This window comes from Larimichthys crocea, chromosome X (genome assembly GCF_000972845.2).
Source record: "Larimichthys crocea isolate SSNF chromosome X, L_crocea_2.0, whole genome shotgun sequence".
Classification (NCBI taxonomy): domain Eukaryota; kingdom Metazoa; phylum Chordata; class Actinopteri; family Sciaenidae; genus Larimichthys; species Larimichthys crocea.
Window position 1 is genome coordinate 21,064,184 of NC_040020.1, and position 21,993 is coordinate 21,086,176.

At 39.8% G+C, this 21,993-nt stretch overlaps 1 protein-coding gene across 1 annotated transcript in view; it reads right to left on the reverse strand.

The window, feature by feature from the left end:
* Nucleotides 1-21,993, reverse strand: part of cftr (CF transmembrane conductance regulator) — a 33,379-nt gene extending 11,386 nt beyond the window's left edge. Inside the window, exons 1-18 of the mRNA XM_019261484.2 lie at nt 21,654-21,993; nt 20,339-20,449; nt 16,865-16,976; nt 15,590-15,805; nt 14,964-15,053; nt 13,537-13,700; nt 13,279-13,404; nt 11,971-12,217; nt 11,732-11,824; nt 9,201-9,377; nt 8,813-9,004; nt 5,267-5,361; nt 3,310-3,396; nt 1,873-2,662; nt 1,592-1,720; nt 1,468-1,505; nt 664-950; nt 33-112 (exon numbers count right to left, since the gene is read on the reverse strand). Of these exons, the coding sequence (XP_019117029.1) occupies nt 33-112; nt 664-950; nt 1,468-1,505; nt 1,592-1,720; nt 1,873-2,662; nt 3,310-3,396; nt 5,267-5,361; nt 8,813-9,004; nt 9,201-9,377; nt 11,732-11,824; nt 11,971-12,217; nt 13,279-13,404; nt 13,537-13,700; nt 14,964-15,053; nt 15,590-15,805; nt 16,865-16,976; nt 20,339-20,449; nt 21,654-21,706 (3,087 nt within the window). The 5' untranslated portion in view covers nt 21,707-21,993. The remainder of the gene's footprint in view (nt 1-32; nt 113-663; nt 951-1,467; nt 1,506-1,591; nt 1,721-1,872; nt 2,663-3,309; nt 3,397-5,266; nt 5,362-8,812; nt 9,005-9,200; nt 9,378-11,731; nt 11,825-11,970; nt 12,218-13,278; nt 13,405-13,536; nt 13,701-14,963; nt 15,054-15,589; nt 15,806-16,864; nt 16,977-20,338; nt 20,450-21,653) is intronic.

The window sequence follows — 21,993 nt, forward strand, 5'->3', positions numbered from 1 at the left end:
AGGATATGCCATTCATTGTGTTAGTTAAATACCTGTATTTGGTCAAACAGCACCAGAGGCAGCATGTCATCTATGGTGGCCATGTCCTTGGTGAATCTGTTCATGATGCGGCCTGAAATATTTAATGAAAACTATCATTGTAGTGAATGACTACATTAGTATGGGATTCATTATGGCTAAACACATGTAGTTCTACAGGTAGACACACAAACAAAAACAAGTGAATTCAAGGACGCTGTTCCACAATATTCACAAGATATTTAAAGCTATTTATATAGTTTATATAATCTAGTATTTATATAGTTCTTTATATTTATAGCTAGGATCAGCGTATAGGATTTGCTGATTGCAACTCCCCGACATTCACCCTACCCTTCCTAATGTCAAGAAAAACTACGAGTGAAAGGCCTTATCTAAAGCTAGTGTTTAGTTTGTCCATTCTGGGCTACTGTAGACACATAGAGGACTCTGGAAGAGGACACGTGGCCTGTGTAGATATAAAAGGTTCATTCTAAGGTAACAAAAACAGGATTCTTATTTTCAGGTGAAGGAAATCATAACCATAGCTATGCATATTATATTCCATTTGTAAATTGAGTTGTCAGATCTGAAAGTCAGTCAGAACAGTAAAGCCCAGAGAAATATTAAACTAAACCAAATCACCTGTCTTCATGGTGTTGAGCACAGCCATGGGAGCTCGTATTACAGCGCTAAGCATCTGTTCATGTAGTCTTTTGGACACTGTGAGTAATGTGTGCACTAATGGGAGACCCCTGAAAAATCCCAAGGCCAGCACACTCTCCGATGTGGCCACGTAGATGTAGATGATGTAGTAAGCACTGGTCGGTGTGACGATAACTGCCAGGTGGGTGGGGGGCGATGAGGCGTTCACATGCTGCTCGTCAATGTAGTTGGGCGATGAAGGGTTGGCGCTGTCCCTCCAGATCGTGCTGGTAGAATAAAGCAAATGATTGTGAATAAAACATGGACTACTACCACTACTACTACTACTGAGCAGGATATGCATATAAATCAGATTTTTAAACCATTGTTTAATGTAACAGTTCCCGAAACAGCTAAATGATTTAGATATGCATTAGTAACACTTTACACTTAACTGCTTACAACTTAGAAAATTCAAGATTCAAAATCACAGGTTCCTCAGAAAAACAATAAATTAGAATTTTCTTGACCATTTAAATGTATTTTAACATATATGACATTCATACTGTATATTTAAACATATTGTACATTGTTGTTTTTCTAAGTCTTATAGAAGAGAGATAAAACTACGTACTTTGTACGAGAAATATTTACATGTACCTTATGAAACAAAACTACTTTAACCACCAAATACTTTTCTCAATAAATAAATAATATTATATATTATATTATATTTAGTATTTCTGTTCGGGGCAAATACTGTAAATGCAGACAGTTAATTACAGACTGAATAACGACACTTACTCAGTAATGAGGAAAATGCCAATGACTGACCCAGCAACCTGTTGGTGGAAAGAAAACAAACATTTTTGTTGACTGAATTGACTTAATTTAGAAAACAAGGTAAAAAAAAAGAAGGTGATTTTACCTCAATGATGAAGACAAAGACGATGAAAATCAAGACGTAGACTAAGCTCTTGTTGGTGGTGATGTAGCGAAGGTAAGTGCTCCATGAGGTAGTTTCAAAGATTTTCTCACGTTCATCTGCGAAGCATTGCTGTGAAGAAACAGAATTGCCTCAAATCAACTACTCTGTACATCCAGATATCTTGTCAGGTGAAGAAAACCGTTTGATTCTTCTGATAGTCTAAACATATTTGAGTACACAGTCAGATACATTTTTGTGTCCTGAAAAAGGGGCTGCTCTACCTCCATGTCTTCTTCATCCACTTCCTCACTAATGTCATAGACACTGTCCTTGGACAGGCGCCGGGCATAAATGTCCAGCTCAGACGCCAGATCGCACTGTGGTGTGATGGACAGCTTTTTTCTGAAGGAGGACTGCATCTGCTCTCTGCGATCCTGACCCTGAGAGTTGGTGATGAACGCCAGGACAGACTGGCGCCGCTGCCCGTGGAGGTGCTGCAGCCCATGATGGTACATGTTCCCTCTAGGGAGCACTTCCTCTACTTGATCATCCTCGGGTACTACAGAGAATTTCCTGTCAGAAATTTCACGAACACTGTCCTCTATCGTCATGGACTGGGGAGGATTTGTAGTCTGTTGGGAATTCCCAATGAAGGAAAACTTGCGAGCAGCAGCCAAGGGATTGAGGATGAGGGACTGTTTGCGTTTTTCTGGGTAGCCATCGCTTCCAGAATTGCCTTGGGGTCCAGGGACGATTAGTGGAGGTGGTGGCTGGCGGAATGACTGGCGCATCTGGTCCGGACTCCGGAAGCCAGCGGTTTCATCGATGGAGACCCTGCGGAGGGTTTCTGTGAGGATGGAGCTGCGTCGCTCGGCATTAATGTTGTCATAAGCCTGCAGGCCGAGGAGGAGCGAGCTGAAGTCAGGCCGCTGGGCCTGCAGCTCTGAGAAGGTGCCGTAGAAGTAGCAGTCTCCATTGTGCAGGAGGAGGATTTTGTCTGCTCGTTTCAGATGCTCCAACTTGCTGGTGACGACAATACGCGTCTTGGAGGCCATAAGTTTACAGACACACCTGTGCAGTGACACAGAAAACTGAGATTGTAAAAAAATCAGCTGACAACTGGCTTCTCAGTAGGGATGCAATGATTATACATTTGGATGGATCATTCCTGGTTTCACAATTATAATGGATTAATTTATTTTATAACACTGCAGACTTAAATCACTAATACTACTTTATTGATTGTAAATGACAGAAACCTCTACACAATATTTCAAACTGGGGATAATAGTGAAATTAATTAATCAATTAATTGCTGTATTGCTACTGCTTATATTAAAAAAAAACATTAAAAGTGTGAGGTGTCAAGTCATTAAAGAATAACCAGCGCTCAAAATGAACGTACTACTCTATGTGTTTGTTACCACAGTTATATTTAACTTTAGACTACACAACAAGAAGATCGACTCCACGATTTTGCCTTCTTCTCCCCTTTGAAAGATTGCCAAAGTCCACATTTCATCAAAACATAATCCCCTTTTGCTCAACTTCAAAAAAAAAAAATCCCATTTCCTGAGAAGGTTACAGTGGGACGAGGCAGCCGTAACTCACCAACCCCAGTCTGTCACAACAAGAGACAACCTTGACCTTGAACTTAAAACTGTAGCTCAGCCACCCCCACCTCCTTCACATGAAAGACTCTCTGTTTGGATACACACTTCTCAAAGATCTCTTTCTCCGTCACAATGTCCAGGTGGGTGAAAGGTGCATCCAGTAGGTAGAGGTCTGCATCTTTATACACAGCCCTGAGGGCAAAAAACACAGTGAGTCAGAGCGAAACAGAAAGGCCAAAAGAATGTGTGAGAAACAATGACCTGTACTGAGGAAATAAAAATGTTGAGGTAAGAGAAAATAAGAAAAAAACTGAAAGGAATACACACAGAAAGAGAAAGAGAACAAAACTTTGTTGTTATAGGTTTGTTAGAACATCACAGCTCATCGCTCTCCCTAAAGCAGACACATTTTATTTTTAATTCTCTGCAGTTTTCCTTCTTACATAATAATCACTTATAATCCATCATAAATTCTTTTAAAAGCATGAAAAGGGGCGGCTGTGGCTCAGGAGGTAGAGCGGGTCGTCCACTAATCAGATAACTGGGAGACCGATCCCTGGATCTTCCGGTCTGCATGTCGAAGTGTTCTTGGGCTGAAATGAACCCCAAATTGCTCCTGAAGGCTGTGCCACCGATGTGTGAATGTGTGTGAATGGTTAATTCCTAAAACTGATGCACGGCAGCCAAGGCCATCATTGTATGAATGTTTGTGAATGCGTGAATGAGATATGTAGTGTAAAAGCACTTTGAGTGGCGCTATATAAGTGCAGTCCATTTACCATGATGTATCACACTTTACTTAACACCAACAATGAACCAATGAAGTGTTATGATGAAGCATGCATTATTATAGACAATGATAACCTATGACGCTGCATGGACTGTTACAGCATTGAATGAATTCTTACTACAGTTGATTGTTGAGGTGTGTGTATAGGTGAGTATAGGTAGTCATAATGTGTTATAAGCCCAACCAGTCAACCTGTACAGTAGTTTATGACTAGTCAAGAGCATTTAGAAGACAGTTGAGGTCTATAACGTCAGAAAACATTATGTCTTTGAGTATCGTCATAAAGCATTATGAACGCATTATAATATATAATGCGCTATAGACGTATAGATGTGGTCTACATAAAAAGTGTTATAGAAAACTCTATCATAGAACAAATGAGGAAGCCAGGCATAGTTAGGGATAAATCAAATCCGGTGAGTGTTTACAGAGAAGGCTAGATTCAAAAACCAATAAGTGGCAACAAATTGATGCCACGACACTTAGCCAATAAATAATGCATGGGAATATGAGTCTGTCTGACAACTGCAATCAGGACATAGATTTAATGCAGTAATAAAGTCCTACTGAGGCCGAGGGAGGAAGCACTTACAATGTGTGACCATAAAGACAATAGTAAGTGCAGGCAGACAAACAGATAAGATAGTAGATAGATAGGTGATGGTTATCAGCTTTGGCAGTTTATGATTATGTATAGCAAAGCCTCAATTCTCTACACTGTTGGGAACTAGTACTAAAACTTAAAGCATTGCCAAATATGTCAAATCTGAGATATTTGCATGTTTAGTGGATATTTTTATTGGCTTACTAGGAATGGAACCTCTTACTTTGCAAGCGCCAGTGATGATGATATTGATAGCGATGATTAGTTTATGGCCCTGAAATTGATGTTTGAACTTATTCATTGTGAATTACAGTGTGTTTACAGACCTCTAATGTTGACAAAGGTTGCAGAAGTCAACATGTTGGCATGTTAGTGTATTTTTTTAGTTATTTTTCAGGAGGCCCTCTCTTTGACTCCCATTTCTCACTTAACCATAACATCCCTGAGCTCTAAAACACCACAACAAACAACTAATTGTTTGCTATATCTCTTCATCAATTAGAAACCTGACTCAAGTTCTAAATCATGTTCTACTTTTATCTATTGCAAATCAACATGGTCACATAAAGGTTGGACAAAGACTAATTATGACTCTCAGCAGAGGTAGTCTGCACTAAACAGATCTGAATGAGGCATGTTGACAGATGCTTAGGTGTGACAGGGAGTACCTGGCCAGGCCAAGGCGAGCCCTTTGACCGCCACTGAGGGTCACCCCTCCTTCGATGAGCATTGTCTTGTCTTTCTCAGGCAGATAGGCAAAATCCTAGAGAGGAGAACACATGCATGAGGGATTGTGTGAGAGCAGAAGGCTTCATAAAACAGCAAAAGTAGTCAAACTATCTGTTACTTAACATTTATCACATTCACCTCTTCCATATCAACTTCTGCTTGTTTGTATATCAAAGTAAAACTGATCACTGCTCCTTTCAGATCTTATTTCTTCAGTTCGTTTGTACATACTGAATATGTCAAGTTAAATGCCTAAAATATGACTAAATAGGGAGGTGAGTTGCACCACCAGTGTGCTAAACGCCACAGTTCCTGGAACTAGGTCAATGGTTTAAAGATATTCTGTAAGCAAACGTTTATCTCCTATTTCTGATAACTTTGGAATGAAAACACAACATTAATACTGGGATGCTAGGATAAAGGCCGATGGCTTTGAAGCAGTTGTACACATTGCAACGGTCTTCCTTAATTAGAAAATAAAGATTAAAGCTTAAAGATCAAATACACAAGGCTGCTACATTGAAAACAGCAAAAAGAGAAGCTTTGTTTGTGTCTGCTGCTTTGACCACTTGAATGGTTGAGTGCGTCGCAGGAAGTCTTCTGTTCACATATTTTGAACTGTTCCTTTTGCACTGAATGAGGGCCTGTTGTCGTCGCACAACATCCTTGTTCAGAGTATTGCACTATCACTTTCAGGGGGCAGAAAATGGCTACCCTCTGAAGTTTTAAGTGCTGTTTGTGCAAATGTTTTGTGCATAGAGTGAAACAGTCCAAACTAGCAGCACTATGCAGTTAGTACAGTTTCTACCTACAAAACAAAGGCTGAATTACATAATCATTTCTGCAAGGGCAGTTGCTATTTCAAGCACTTTAAACTAATTTTAGTGATCCTATAGGAGTCTCTCTCTACTAATATGTGCAACATGTTAAATAAGGTTCATTTCTCTCTTTTTTTTTTACCTGGCAATCTAATAATTCATGTTCACATGATCACAAAGTTCAAACCACACAAAAGGCACAAACTGCACATGAAGGGTATCACAAGTGGAGACATATGGTGCATTCGGTGGTAATCGATAATGAAAACAGATGCCCACACCAATAAGGATGAGGTGACAGCACAAGTTTATCATCGTTAAAACTTCCTACCTTTTTAGCGGCAGCTTCCGCTGTCCAGACAGGGGCGCATAGGGGAATCAACAGTTAACATGTTGTTTAACATCTTGTAAAATAAGGCAACATAATGAAAAGACATGTTGTGTGTCTCACTGGGAACAAAAAGCTCCTGCCGGGCCAGCAGAGAGAGGCTGGAGGCAAAAGATGAGTTTACAGTGGGAAGACCACCCATGGCAGTATGTCTGGTGCTTCAGGGGGCAACAATAGTCAGGAGTTACAGGCACAAGCCCACTAAAGGTCTGGTCTCTGTCTGGAGAAATCTGCTCTGGTTTTCACTTCTGGCTGTCAGGGTTGCCTTGGGGATTTTACCTAGAGCAGAAAATCCTCTGCACACTTTCTCTCCTCATTTTAAGTAATCTTTAGCCTCTTGAATGATTTGTAAGGGAAACCATTAAGAAATAGTGTTAAGAACTGTTTACTTATTAACTAACTAATTATTAAGACTAATACAAGACATCGCTTAACATGGCTAAGTACCACAAGTGACAACAAAGAAACAATGCGTCAGCCTCAACACTGTGTGAAGGTGAGCTGCTTTTTAACATTCTGTCTTTGTTTAACAAAACTTCAGAGGAATCTCCTCAACATTCACAATCGAATCACACTAGAAGACTTCCTTGTCATTTCCATACAATATACAGCAGAACTGACAGTGTGACTCCGCTCAGTACTGTTTTCGCTATTTCAGTTTCATGTTAGCATTTGACGCCTCTGCCCAAAGACAAAATGGAGGCTGGTTTTTACAGTATGTGGAGACTTGGAGAGAATATTGCATGCTAGCTCTGTTTGCTGTGACAACATGTCATGTTTTTGTCAAAACCACTGAGGCACTGTCAGGGCCACAGGAGATGAGGCGTGGTAGTAAATAAATGCCGCTGCAATGATTTCAGTATAAATAATACTACTAAACTATATTTAAAATATCAACATAACAACAACTGTAATGTACTGCAGCTTTTATCTTGTATATTTTGTCTTATTCATGTCAAAATGGGTCAATTTTTTTAAATAAATTATTAAGTTTCCATCTAGTGCATGCATGTACAGTCAGTTGGGTTTTTTTTTGTGTCTTTTTACACACTGTATTTTTTTTTAAAAACAATTGTGCATAAAATGTATGTACAGTATATCAAAAATATGACCTCACTTATGGGTTTTGTTTTCCTCCACAGATCTGATTGCCCGTCTGTGTTGGAACGTCTGTCACTGGGAACCAACAAGCTCATATTCCATCCCAGTGACATAACGAGAGATTTCCATGGCAACAGAGGAGACATTATTCTGCTGAGGGGCCGTCACTCAACGCTGTGGCTGATGAGAGTGCGAGTGTGTGCGTCTGTGTATCAGTGTAAGAGGCAGAGAATGTGCAACCATGTGTGTCTTTGTGTGTGTGTGAGATATAATGGGTGTAAATGTGGACTGGGGAAACCTGAACCTTCTTGATGTCTTGCAGAGGCTCCAAACAGACAACTGAGCAGAGAGCATCAGTCCAACAAAAGAGAAACAAACTTGAAGGAAGCTGGCAAAAATGAATTTACGAGAGATATCTGTAATTAGTAATGTTGAGTGACATTTAATAGTAATGTTGCTATTCTGTGTCATTGATTTATAATTAGTCAACATTCATTTTCTTTGCAGTGACACCTCTGGCTTTGTTTTTACTGTTTTTCATTGAGAACGTGGCTGTGGTCAGCTTCAGCTCATGTCAGTTACAATGGATTCCAGTGGTGATGTTTTTATGGCAGCACAAAAGTATCTAAATATCCAACAAACTTCTAAAACTTTTACTTCAGCGTGATCCACTTTGGTTGTTTGTCCACAAAGACATGGAGGCTGGGATAAAGTTTGCTCTCTTTGGCTAAACTGCCCCTCTGGAGGAAAATGATAATTGTTTGCTGTCACAGCTGAATGAAAATGAGTAGGCTACAATTTCTAAAGTTATACCAAATCACCATATCATCCGATCTTCTGTTACTTTTTTTGACAGACATGAGAAGCGATAAAGCAATGTTCAGTGTCCTCTGTCATGTGACTTTTGATATTGTGGAAATGATTAACGATAAAATCTTCACATAAGCCTCTGAATGAATACTGCTGCTGATGCAAAACACTGACCGACTGTACCAATTTACCACTTTAAAAAAAAAAACAATTTCCGGTGAGCTTAAAATTAATAAAATAAAATAAATAACAATAAATAAAGACCACTATGGTTGAACTTACCTACAGAAATCCATTACATCTGCAGAGCAGAAGATATAAAGAGGAAGGGAGGGGAAAAAGAATAAATAATATGATATGAAAGGTACCTCTTCCAGCTGGCAGGCCTTGATGACAGAGGTGTAGCGGTACTCATCATAGGTCAGGCCAAACAAGATGTTGTCCCGAATTGTCCCTGGCATGATCCAGGCAGTCTGCGATGAGAAGGAAATGCGACCGCTGTGTTTGATTTTACCCTCCGATGGCACTAACTCTCCCAGGATCATCATCAGCAGGGAACTCTAATAAAGAGGGAAAAACGTGGTTACACTTTATCCTACTACATTTTTACTCTAAAGCATTAAGCTGTTGCAGCAATGAGTCAGCATGTAAGGTTCCATGCTTTGCATGAGGTCACTTAAACCAAAAATCTGACAGTAGATGGATTCATCAACACTTAACGCAACTTTAGTCTCTAAAAAAATGTCTTTGACGTACCTTCCCTGAACCAGTGGATCCAGCCACCGCCAGCATCTTTCCCTTCTCCAGGTACAGGCTGATGTTTCTGAGGACAGGTGTGATGTAGAGGTTAGTGAAGAAGAGGCCAGCGTCACCGTTTAGGTGTCCGTTTGCTTTGTTCTCCTGCTTGATCTTCTCAAACAGCTCACCAATGCCCTGCAAAAGAGTTAGAAATCAGTGTCTTTTCTGTTTTGTATGGACTGAATGAAACAAGCATATCAGTGCGTTAAAACTTTCTTAATCTAAATATATACATAATCTAAAAAGGCACACAGTTTAGTTTAGTTTTTTGAAGGAAGCAGGTAGTTGAGTAGAACTAGATGCTGATATTGCCTTCTACCTGGACTTTACATTCACATATATCAACATGTTCTGTTTCCTGCTTCCAGTCTACACAGTTCACTGCAGTTTGAAACACACAGGTCAGAATATGCCTTCAGTTAGCAGTGTCACAATATAGCAATACTGACGATAATCGTGATAGTTACAAGTGAAATGTTGTTATTGTGTTAAGAAAACACAATATGATAATATCAAGTAAATAATCCAGTGCCTCTTTGTGGTTCACAGTCCAATATTATATGTGGCAGTAATAAGACAGATATTGCAATATGAGTTCTATGAATTCTTCATCAATATCAACTGATTTTGTGACAGCTCTACTTCTAGTAATAAATGTGAGCAGAGGTGTGGTATGAGATGACCATAACAGCATTACTTTATTTAGCAGTTTATCCAAGTTTGGGGAGGTTTCTTTAGCAGGTAGACTGAAACACACTCCCCAATGTGTGAAACTGTACTGGCATCTTTATAATCAGAAATTCACTTGATCTGTATGACAGATTTTACTGTACTGTATACTATGCCTAAGTGTGCATCATTCTGTTTGTGTACGTGTGCATGTTATGTACCTGATTAGTGTTTTTCGTTTAGTTTACATAACTGCCTGCTTCAGGGCTCAGTGAGCGTGTCTGTCATGCCGTGCTTTCAGTGACACAGGGCCAAACTGCTGTGAGAAACAAGAGATTCTCCAAAGACAGAAGACTCTCACAATGGCCTTATTTCACCTCATCTGTCACCGCCTCTGTAAAGATTAATGGGTGACACATCTCACTGGTAGAAAAGGGGAACTCTGCTTGACTTGCCAGCTTAATCATTGACCCTTGTGACATTTTATGGGTCATCGTTCCTCTAATGCCAGGACTTGCCGCAGTTTGTATACGTTTGACGTGCGATTCTCATTGTAATGAGCTGACGTACATGCTGTCAGCAGTAAAGAAAGGCAACACCCCTCCCATTCATTTGCGAATGGCACATTCCAGGAAGAGGAGAAGGCAAGAGGAGAATCTGGGAATTAGGTGATCAACACGACTCTGAATCTCAAAGGGAGATTCAGAGTGTTCCCAGCAAAGGCAAAGTTTGGTGACGACACTGGGATAATTAATTATGCAAAGTGACAGAAAAAAACACAGTTGGATGTTGGTTTTCTCACGGTATTGGGTGGTCAATGAATCACACCTGTTAGACTAAGTTTACAGTCTCTGCCTATAGATAAGATTATACTACCCACTCCCAGTGATGGTGAGGAATTAACTATTATGCCTGTAGTGCATGGTGGATTTAGTGGTTGTGGACGTTTTAACAGCTTTAAACATCACTCACTCCCTTGCTGTAAATGTCCTATAGCCTGACCAATACTGGATATTTGGGGCTGATACCAATACTGGCACTTGAGAATCAAATGAGCATTTATAGGCTGACAGCTGTTTTGTTGTTGTTGTTACATAAATACATCACATAATCAAGCATCAGTAATTAGTTCTCAGAGGTTAGCATAGATGCTCTGCTCAGAACTGGAGAGTACCTTTGTGTTGAAAGATGAGCACTGATTTGCTGACTTTGGGAAGAGTTGGACTATATTATATAGAACATAGATCTGATTGGTTGAGGTTTGCCCACAATAGATGGTAATAGACAAATGTATCCGATCAAGTTCTTGCGCTTTCACAAACAGTTTCCTACAATGACAAACCATTCGATGCAGTCAGGTTATAATAAACCAATATATGAATCTGGCTGATCCATTTAAAGGCACACAAAGAAATATTACAACCAGTTCAGGCTTTAAATTTGTTATGCTCAGCTTACTAGGCATCTACTGTCTGTCACATGTCACATACAACTACTTAAAATAGAACCTACATCACTTATTATATATTATTGTATCATTGTCACTCCAACCTAAAAGATATTAATGACTGATTAATCAACATTAGGAATTTGATCAATCAAGAAATGCTGTCAAGAGATACAAGGAGTCTATATTTTCTTCTTGATATATCATTCGTGAGCATCTCAGTGTTTATTTTGTTGTTACTTGAGTTTAGGAAACATATTTCTCACCTGGTGGAGGAAATGTAACACTAAACATATAGTACTTGATATAAATGTTCAGTGACTGTTACTTTTAGGTCTCATTCAGTTCTGACACACAGATCAGATGAACCAACCTCATCCCAGGATGCAGACACATTAACCAGCTCCAGTTCAGTGGTGGTCAGGTTGTATTCTAGCACTCTGTATTCTTCTTTCATCAAGAATTCCTGGAGACAGCAAAACACAGGCAAGTACATCAGTCAGTAACGTGTACTGCTCAATTCTGTTTAAAGCCAATACCAAAACTGACATTTTAGGACTGAGTCTGTTGGCAGACTTGACATTTCTAGCAGGTGTGCATTTCTCAACCCACCTCAATCTTCTTGACCAGTGCCAGTGTGTCATACCACATCTGGATGGATCCTGGCAGCTGGCGGGTCAGTGTCATTCGCAGCACCATGCAGTAGGAGGCTGTTGTGAAGATACGACGCAGGATGATGCCTTTACTGAGTGCATGCGGCACGATGGCAGACACGATGACCAAGATGGCGGAGAAGAAGTACGAGGCGCTGTAGAAGTAACGCAGAGACCCGATCTTTCTTGTCAGTGTCATCTCGTCCCTGAGGATGGAGGGAAGTGAGAGAAGAAAAAAGAACATAAGATCATTTTTTGAGTGACTTTTACATTTCAGAAGTAAATATGACAAATATGAACACTTTTATTTAGCAGAGGGACTTTAATGAACCTGGCATAGGGAGGACACCATTTCATTATTCCACAAGTCATTATACATTTGTCATTTGATAATTCATATCAGAAACATAACCAACAACCCAAAAGAGAGCAGCCACTAACTCAAAATGGCTTTTTGGTTAACACCACAACAGTTTTTCATGCTGCTATTATCAGGTAAACGTGAAGTCTGGGCGGCTCCGTGTTAGCTCTGATACATATCAACATATTTCTGCACCATGACACCAAAACTCTGTCCCGTACGTTTATTGTTCTTGTCAATTACACTCATCCTGGCTCCAACTGCCAACAACAATGTCAGCGTGGTTCTGTTGGTTGACCACATGTTGTAACATCTCTCTCTCAATTTTAGCACTAGGTTGATTCAATTCCTACTGTACAATCAAAGACTTTTTGAGTGCGATGTCAACTGACTCTCTTTCTCTGGATTCTTTTTCCTGCTTAGTTTTATTTATTGCAGTCTATCAATGAGATTATCAATACACACATAGTATACAAAAATGTCTTAAATGACTTCAAAGATTATGAGTTGTATACTATATATGTTTAATAAATGTTTCTTTCTTTTACCACAACTGTATAAGAACCTACCAATACTGGACTTCAGGCATTTATCACTTCCTGTTATTTAAAGGCTGTTTCATAATTTTATAAGTACAGTCGCAAACTGCAATGCCCTGGTTTCACCCTCTCATTTCTAACATGAAGGAAAAACTACAGTGACCGCAGAATGAACAAAAGGCACTATCTAATATTTAGTTTGTCTTGAGGACAAGAGGATTTCTAGTATCTATCATTAACCAGCAAAAGTATTGTTACAGTCAGCATGAAGCAAACATGAGTAAACACTGATAAACTTGGATAGGAAAAGAATAACTGTAGTGATTTTCCTTTCGTGATATAGCTGCTGTGTGTTTTAGTGTCTTACTGCCTGATGTTTTTGATGATGGTCTCCATCACCTCCTCCCAACCATATGCTTTCACAGAGTGGATGTTCTCCACAATCTCTGAGGTGAGAGCCAGGCGCCGGTTGATCATCCCTGCTCGCTTCACCCTGTTTACAAGACAAGGTTTTACATGAACAAACTTACGAGTACATCATACATGCATAGAAGCAGATGTACTGTAACATACTGATATATATATATACTATAATATAAGTGTATTTGTGGTAGAGTTTCCTCACCGGTGTGGTCCCATCTTCTGTGAGAGCCAGGCTTGGATGATGCCCAGCAAAGTCAGAGCTGCCAGCGCGCAAAAGCCGTTCACCTCGATCAGCTCCCAAATCAGACCCACGCACAGTATACACTGCAGTGGGGTGATCCATACAAAGTGAGCCAGACCTAAGCTCTGGAACAAACACACACACAGTGACAGTAGTGTACATCGGGTAACTGGAAGATACCGTCTATTACAGGACTAATAGGGAAAATCTTTTCAGTAAGTCATAAATAATTCAGGTTCAAGGAAGACTGCTGAAATATCGTCTCAGTATCAAACTGAATAGATAGCAGGACAGCAGCTCTTCTCTGCTTAAAACCAACATAAACTCAATTTGGAAATGCATTCGTGTGCAACAAAGGTCAAACAGTCAACTACACCAGCAACAAACAGAAACTTTTGAGCCATATTTTTGTGAAAACATGAGGGTTTGCAACACTGAGTATATTCGTATACTGACAGCATAGCACGTGTTTTTTCTAGTCCAGTCCTAGACTGTTATATGAAGATTCACACGTTTATGTAAATGAGTCAAACACAATCTGGGTGAAAAAGATGGTGAGGTATGACTTGACATGATCTGCTACTGTGTAGATCTATCATACTTGCTATAGTGAAAAATGCAAGTACTCTCCAAATCGAGTACTCATGCCCATCATCTAAGCTGTTTGCAGATAGCCTTGCATCTGCATATGATGTGCGTATATTTATGCAACTTTAGTTTCTATTTCTATTCTATTCTGAACAGATTATGTAACTCCAACTGGGCATTATAGGGACAGAGAGGTGCATCCAAGCCAGGTGATAATTGTCTCAAAGCAGGTTGCAGAGTGTTTCCACATTCAACGCCTCAGTGAGACCCAAGGCAAGACTGAGTTCAGTCTACACACACACAGACATACAGACACACACACACACACCCTCCAGCTTTGTTGTCTTGTATAAACACTGATGTTTTTCAAAACTGATTCACAGCTACAGAATACTCTGCTTAGGAACATGTAAGACACACTTACAGTGTGAGTACTGTGCTGTCTGTTTGACTTTAGCCACAATGGGATGCATCATAGTCCACACAATTTGAATGTGAATTGCATATGTGCTTGCAAACTAAACTAAAAACACAATTATAAACGTGTGTTGAGGATTCTTTTATTTCTGTTAGTTTCACTTCAATAGCACATGAAGGCCAGAGTTTTAACTACATAGACGTTTTGATGCTCACTGGCTTTAAACTGAAAGTTTTTGAGTTAAGTGTAGGCCAGTATACGACCAATACTGACACTTGAATTTGGAGCATTAATATTGTCAGAAATGACAGAGATCAGTGCTTTATGGGATTGTGAAATACACTGTACAGTATCAGTTAACAAAAAGCTTGGGATTCCTCACCTCATCCAGCTTGTTGAGGTGGGCAGACATCAGACTAACCAGTTGACCGGTGCTGATCTTATCCAAGACTCTGCTGGACAGCTTCAGGGTCTGAAACGGTCAAAGATCAGGGTTCAGTGGAAGCACAAAGGAAGAAGGTGAATTGTTTGAAAGGAAGCTGGTGACACCAGACTGCCACGGCCCTCTCGGCTGCCTGTGGAACGCATCTCCTGGATTTCCAAATGTGAGAGGCTTTCTGGGAATGTTGTCGTGTCATGAATAAACAAAATGGAAGCATTCAGCTGATCATTCTGTCCAATCTTAAAAATAATCGCAAGACAAAAGCTGACAAGTCTATCTTATCAGCTGGGATGTTTTGTACGGACAACTGTTTGTTACAGCAGTGACTTTAAGTAGTAAGTGTTCAATTCTGAGAAGAAGACCCACCGTGTCATGGACTACTAAGTTTTCAGTGATTGGACACTCTACATTTAAGAGGCAAATATTGTTCTTAATTGTCATTAAAAATGCATTTGAGAATGAGAAAAGATCTTCTTAAAAATATCAACATTTTTAAAATCAATGATTCACCACTAAAAAAACAAGTGAGTCTTAGTTTCATAAGTACACCCTTTGCTATCCCATACCTTCTTGTATATAAGACTGAAAAGGGCGATGCGGATCTGCATGCCCAGGTGATGTAGGCCGAAGATGGCAGGTTGCAGCAGGAGGAAGCGGGCAGTGAAGAGAAGGCAGAGGCCCAGGGCCAGGAAGTATCCCTGGCTCCGCTCCGGAGCATGAAATGGGTCAAAGGAGGCGATGATGCGACCCAGAAGCTGAGGCTGCACCGTCTTGGAGGCCTCCTACACCAAAAGATAGGGCAATAAAAGATGAATCAATTTCATAATATTAATATTAACAACAACAACAATAACAACAACTCTTTATTTCTTTTTCTTTCTGGTTAAGGAACAAAAAGTCAGCTTATCTGTTTCCAGTGTAGAAGGTAGAAGTCAAGTCACTTTTTAAGGTGTGAAAACTAGCTTTACATAAACACTGTTGTAAACTGTTGTTGTAAATGCTGTATTTAAGTACATCAAACAACCAGAAGGAGAACCTTCCCCAAAACGTTTCTGTTTTCCCCACAGAGCCTCTTTAACATATAATAGGCATTCTGGTCGGCATGGCAACCTCCTCCAACTGTACTAACTGACGCAATGGCTGCTGTCACCACCTTCCCAGAAGTCCGGGACAGTGAGACAGGTTTGGGACACTATGGTGCGACATGCTTGTGATGTTTGTGCGTCACGACACTGTAGCTCTATAGGCACCCACCACCACCCAACACTTTAAACACTGTTAGACGTACGGGTGGAGTAACAGCTGTGTGGGACAAGGATTGGTGGTAGCTCTGGGATGTCTTAAAACTAATGTAATCATGAGCTGATATTTGTGTGTTAAGAGTAAATAAAACAAAACAAAAAAAAAACCTAATTTGATTCCTCTATGAAATAAATGTTCATTCTCAAAAAGTGTTTTCAGGATCATGATTTCTGTCACAAATGGAAATGTATATCTACGATGTGTACAGCCATTCTTGCTCTGGAACACGGCTGTATAATCGACCAAATAATACAATTAGATTACATACGCTTGTCATTAATAACAGGGATTGTTACCTTAAGATCCAGCACCACTAAAATGTTTTCCCCAGTCACTGGCTCAAACTAAAGTTTTAATCTCTCTACTTTTATAAACATAACATTGTACAATACATAAGAATCCTAAATGTATATCTGCATCTCAAGGGTATAATCCATCATGGCAGAATTAATACCACACTTTAGTTTTTACATTAAGTTATGACATAAGTCAAGTTATGTCAGATCTGCTTCCTCCACAGATGACAGACTGAGACTCACCCCGAGGTAGAGGAGGATACCAAAGAAGGCGAAAGGGCCGAGGAAGCAGCGGGCCAACGCTCTCATCAGCCTGGGCTGCTTCTTGGCTGACACCACCTCTCTGTCCCATTCTCTGCAGGGAGGACAGAGTTACAACACAGTTAAACACCAGCAGGCAGGGTGGGAGAATAACACATCCACCAGCCAAATGCCAGCAAAGGTTTGGCTGTGGCTGTTCTATTTGACTACTACTACTTTGGCAATAATCCAGCTATCCAGTTTTTAAAAGTCCTTTCTCAAACTTTGGCTGATGATTCAGTCGTAGAGAGGCAGTAGTGTGTTGACTTTCAAATCTTTGGCCATCAGTAGTTTGTTTGGAATGTGATACAGAAAAACATCAGGAGTAAAAATGACTCGTGAAAAAAATGACTTAATTTCTTTGCTCATTTATCAGTGTTCAGTATTTTTATTTTTGGAATTTAATTTAGACAAATATGGCAAATCTATATTTTGGTAGAACTATTGAATCTCAACGTTGTTGTTAAATAATCAGGGTTACACAGCTAGTTAGATGTTTTAACTTATACAATGTTTGTTCCTATTTATTACATGTCTTGAAGGCACTTCCCTTTATTGCTGTTTTCCTGAGACTGGCAGGGTAAGGTAAGGTTCAGGTTAATGTATGAATAGAGGGATTTCAGAACAGAATGGGGGCCAGGGACAGGTCAGAGAGGTGACATTTAGATTGGGGACATACTGGCTACTCATTAGGTGATATGTTGAAGAAAACTGTTTAGATGCTTTATATGCAAATTGTCTGTTAACAATTTGCACTGTGAAACGCTCCTCTTGTACAAGAACAATAAATTCAATTTAAACTTTGATGTTTTGAATCTGATCCTCCTTATTTAAGAGTTTTTCTTTAAAATTCCTGTAACAGTTGTGATGTGTATTATGCAGGTTTTAGTGATTTTTCTAAAAATACTTTGGGTATTGGCTATTGTAGGTTTGAGTTTGTTGCCTTGTTACAACCCTGTTGGATTAACTTCCCACAACTGGCAAGCAGTTACAGCTACAGTAAGTAGCTGCATTGTTCTCTGAGGGTCATTTATAACCAGGGTGATTTGGCTGACCAGTTCAATGGTGAGTGACGGGAGAAAAAGTGGAAAAGGAAGGAGGGGAGACCAATAAGGAAGAACAGAGTATGAGGACAAAGTTTTGAAATATTGATCCTGATCCTGAAGTTGAATGACAATGTTCACTACCAAGCCTGGAAAACTGAGGGGTAAGGTTGTATACTTTTGTACAGTATATTTATCTCAGTTTAAGAGGATTAGATGAGAGATGACCGATCATTGAGTGTTTATATGTTCTGTTACATCTATTTACTCATGACCAGCTGGTAACTGTAGTGCCGTCCAGTAAGGTATACATATTTGTTTGTCAAAAAAAGGAACTAGTGTTGGTACATGCACACACCAGAAAAGATGAAAGCAGGGGAATGTGTTAGAGACACCAACCAATCCAACAATGTCAGCCTAAAGACTGTACACTCAGCCACATTAGGCTGACTAATGGAATTTATTATCATGAGAGCAGAAGTTAGATTGGTGCCTCCTTGAACAATCACTGAATCATACTGCTGGTATATTATTAGTGGCTTTAATGGTTAGCAATGTAGCCTTTCAACAAGATGCTTCTGGACTGAAACCTGACTACTTTAGATACTTAGATTTCTTCCTATACGTTATCAGCTTTTGCAGTATAATGACATCTTTTTCAAACCAGAAAAAAAAACTCATTGAATTGAACTGAGCGGGTGATGAAGGGGCTGACAGTACACAGCATGCTTTAATGGAAGGTAAAGTTCACATTCCCAGAAGCCTTCACTGTTTGCCTGATCGGAATAATGAAAGCAAAATCACCCACCACTGCTCATTCATCAACCGGTGGGCACCAGGCCCTTTCTAAAGGTCGACTTTTTAACACCCATGTACATTAACCGGCTTGTTGGCACCATTCAGCGTGACGCGGGGCCCCTGGGTAACCAAGAGGCAAGGCCAGTGTGACACTGCTGTAGTTGTCAGGCAAGGCAAAAAAAGAAAAGAAAAGAAAAAAAGAGGAGACATGGCTATTTCATTTTTGGGTTAACATCTAACTGAGATGTGGTACTTAATCAGTGAGATAAGAACAGTAAAAGAAAGAATGGAGAGGTGAAAGAAGTGAAAGAAAGAAATGGAAGAAAGTAACACAGACGAAGACGAAAAAACAACAAAAAGGCATTTGCATTTTTCAGAAACAAACAAAAAGGCAGGGAGGGAGAGAAGGGGATAAACATCCTTAAATTTACATGATTCTATCAAGATTCCTAACGACCAGCCGATACCGTCAAGAGTAAATAATGAGAGTGAAACAGGGGTGTACGGCTGCCTCATGGTTAAAGGGGTAGAGAAAGCAAAAAAACTGACAGTCATAGAGATGAAAAGGGAAATACAGTGAGAGAAAGATAAACCAAGTAAGAGAGACAAAGTGAAAGTAGCAATAAGAGTTAACCTTGCCCATCATCTTGGTTGTTTGTTTGGCACACAGACATTCGGTTTATGTCTAGTCCTGCCTAAATGCCAGCCCATATACTTCAACCTGACTCTGAGGGAAAGATGACTACTGTAAACATTTGTAAAGGGCACATATGAAGAACATCACAAGGGTGCAGGCTTCTAGATTCCATTTTTTTTATACAAATTCATCTTACAAGGTTTTACTTTAAAGATTATGAGCATAGCAGATACAGTGTGCTGGGTACATCTGTGTTTATGGTGTATGGCAACAATAATGATTCTTTTCATTATCGATTAATCTGTTAAACATTTTCTAGATTAATGATTAGTTGTTTGGTCTATAAAATGTCTTTTTTTTTTTTTTTTTTTTAAAATGTTCAAGCCCAAGATAACGTCCTCAAATGTGTTGCTTTATCCACAAGCCAAAGTTATCCAGTTTGCTGTCATAGAGGACTAAACAAACTAGAAAAGATTTAAATCAGAGAAAATTTACATTTTTCTGAGACTCAAAATGTTCAAAATTACCAGGTTTGTATTTAGCAAGCAATCTGTGTAAAAAGTGCCACACCAAACAATGCAATGGAGCCATTACAGTTTTTAACATGTTAATATGGGTCTGGATGGATTTGTTTCCCTTTAAGAGATCACCTTACTAACAACTTTAGGGTATCTTGTTCCCTCAAATGACAGAAATGTTACTGTTCTTCAGTATAACATGATCTCCAACCACCAAACAGGTTGAGTGTCATGTCCCTCTTCTTACATAATGGTGGAATTTGATTTACATACTGATTAGGTTATTCAGCATTCCACCAGAACCACACCACAATGAGATCCACTTTGCACAAATGTCATAATCACTGAATCAGGGGAGAAGACTACTGACTATAGGATCTGTTTTACTATAGTCAGGGACACAAACTTGAAGTGCACAAACCTTTCGAGTCTCTCAGAGAGGTTGTCTGCCAGATCATAAGAAGGAGCCTTATAAACATCTGTCAGCTCCAACTTCTTTTTGAAGCCCTTCCTCAGCAGCGGTGACGTCCACCTGCATGAAAACCACAGACAGATTGTTGGGTATCAGCTGTTTAAACCTAGGTCAAATAACTGCTGTGCACTTGAGAATATGTGAGAAGATATGGTCCAACATGTACAAAAACTGGCTATAAAATGTATTTGTATATGCATTGGTTTTAAAATTCACTGCTGAAAGACATTGCATACACACATAGAGTAGTATGAAACACCTATAAAATACATTTTATAGTTAGGGGAAGATATTTAAATGTGTGTGTGTGTGTGTGTGTGTGGTGAGAGGAAAAACTTTGCATAAAAGCCAGCGTTGGGGTGTCTGGAAGCCTTAACGTAAACTGGTGTTAGTTGTAATAGAAGTAATCCCAGAGGTTTCACAGTCACACTAATGACAGAGAGGGGAGATAAAGTCAGATGTTTGCTAGTCCCTGTGACTGAATCATTTAAAGAAAGGCTGTGACATACAATAGTTTACATCATCTGACCTTTTCTGTCTGCTTCTTTCTTTGGAACCTCTCATTAGTGGACAGAGGACATATCAGTGCACACCTATCAGCTCAAACTGAATGTTGTATTATGATTTTATGGAAGTATATTCACAAAAAAAATATTAAAATAAAAATAGATTTTGAACCAGGGAATTTCTGAGAGCAGCACATCTTTAAAAAAATCTAATAATGATCAGTATAGTTGGACTTTAAACCTCAAATTGTAATAATAATGTTGCACTTCATGTAAATGACCGCTCTCTATAAACACTGAGCCTCGAAAGCTCTACCTCCACCTGACACCCTTTTCTAGAACAGTAACCTCATCGGATCACAACTCGCATGTCGCCCACAGTTTGAAACCAGCTGACCGTTTTACGCATTTCTAAGTAAAGAAACAGGACACGAGCAGGGTGCATGGCGGTATATCAGCATTTCAGAATACAGTTGTTTTCTGTGGTTTTATGTTACTTTAATCTCCTCACAGAATAGCCTGTGCCCTGCCTCATCTGCCCAAAGAGACGTAAAGTTTCTTTCGGGATATCCAAACACGCATAGACAAAATAACAATTGGAGCAAGCGGAGACCTCCAAAGTTACCTTTGGTTTTCTCACACTAAAATGTCACCAAATGTTTCAAAGTGTCATTTATTCATTCAAATGTAGCATGCTGAGGTAATCTGCACATGGTCATCCAGAGAAAAACAGCTGCTCAGCTTAAAGCATGTCTTACCAGAAGAAATATTTGGAGAAGAAGTTTGCATCTTCCACTGGTGACTTCTGCATCCTAAGTGCGCCGCCAGTTTGCTTTCTCTGCACCTGAGTCGTTTTCGTGCGCGTCGCTCACATTTGTGTGTCCCCTGAACGGCGCAGTCCCCCCCCAAACACACACATGCACACACACAAACAGAGGGTGCTCGCCTTTTATCCTCCACTTTGTGCCTCCAGTAAATATGCTCTCACTGTTTAGTTATCTCCCTCCGCCCCATAAAAAATCGAGACCGGTATCTCTCGCCTGTGCACGTCTCGCCTGGTCTTCTCTGGTCCCTCTTGCTGTGGCGGCTCCTGTAGTC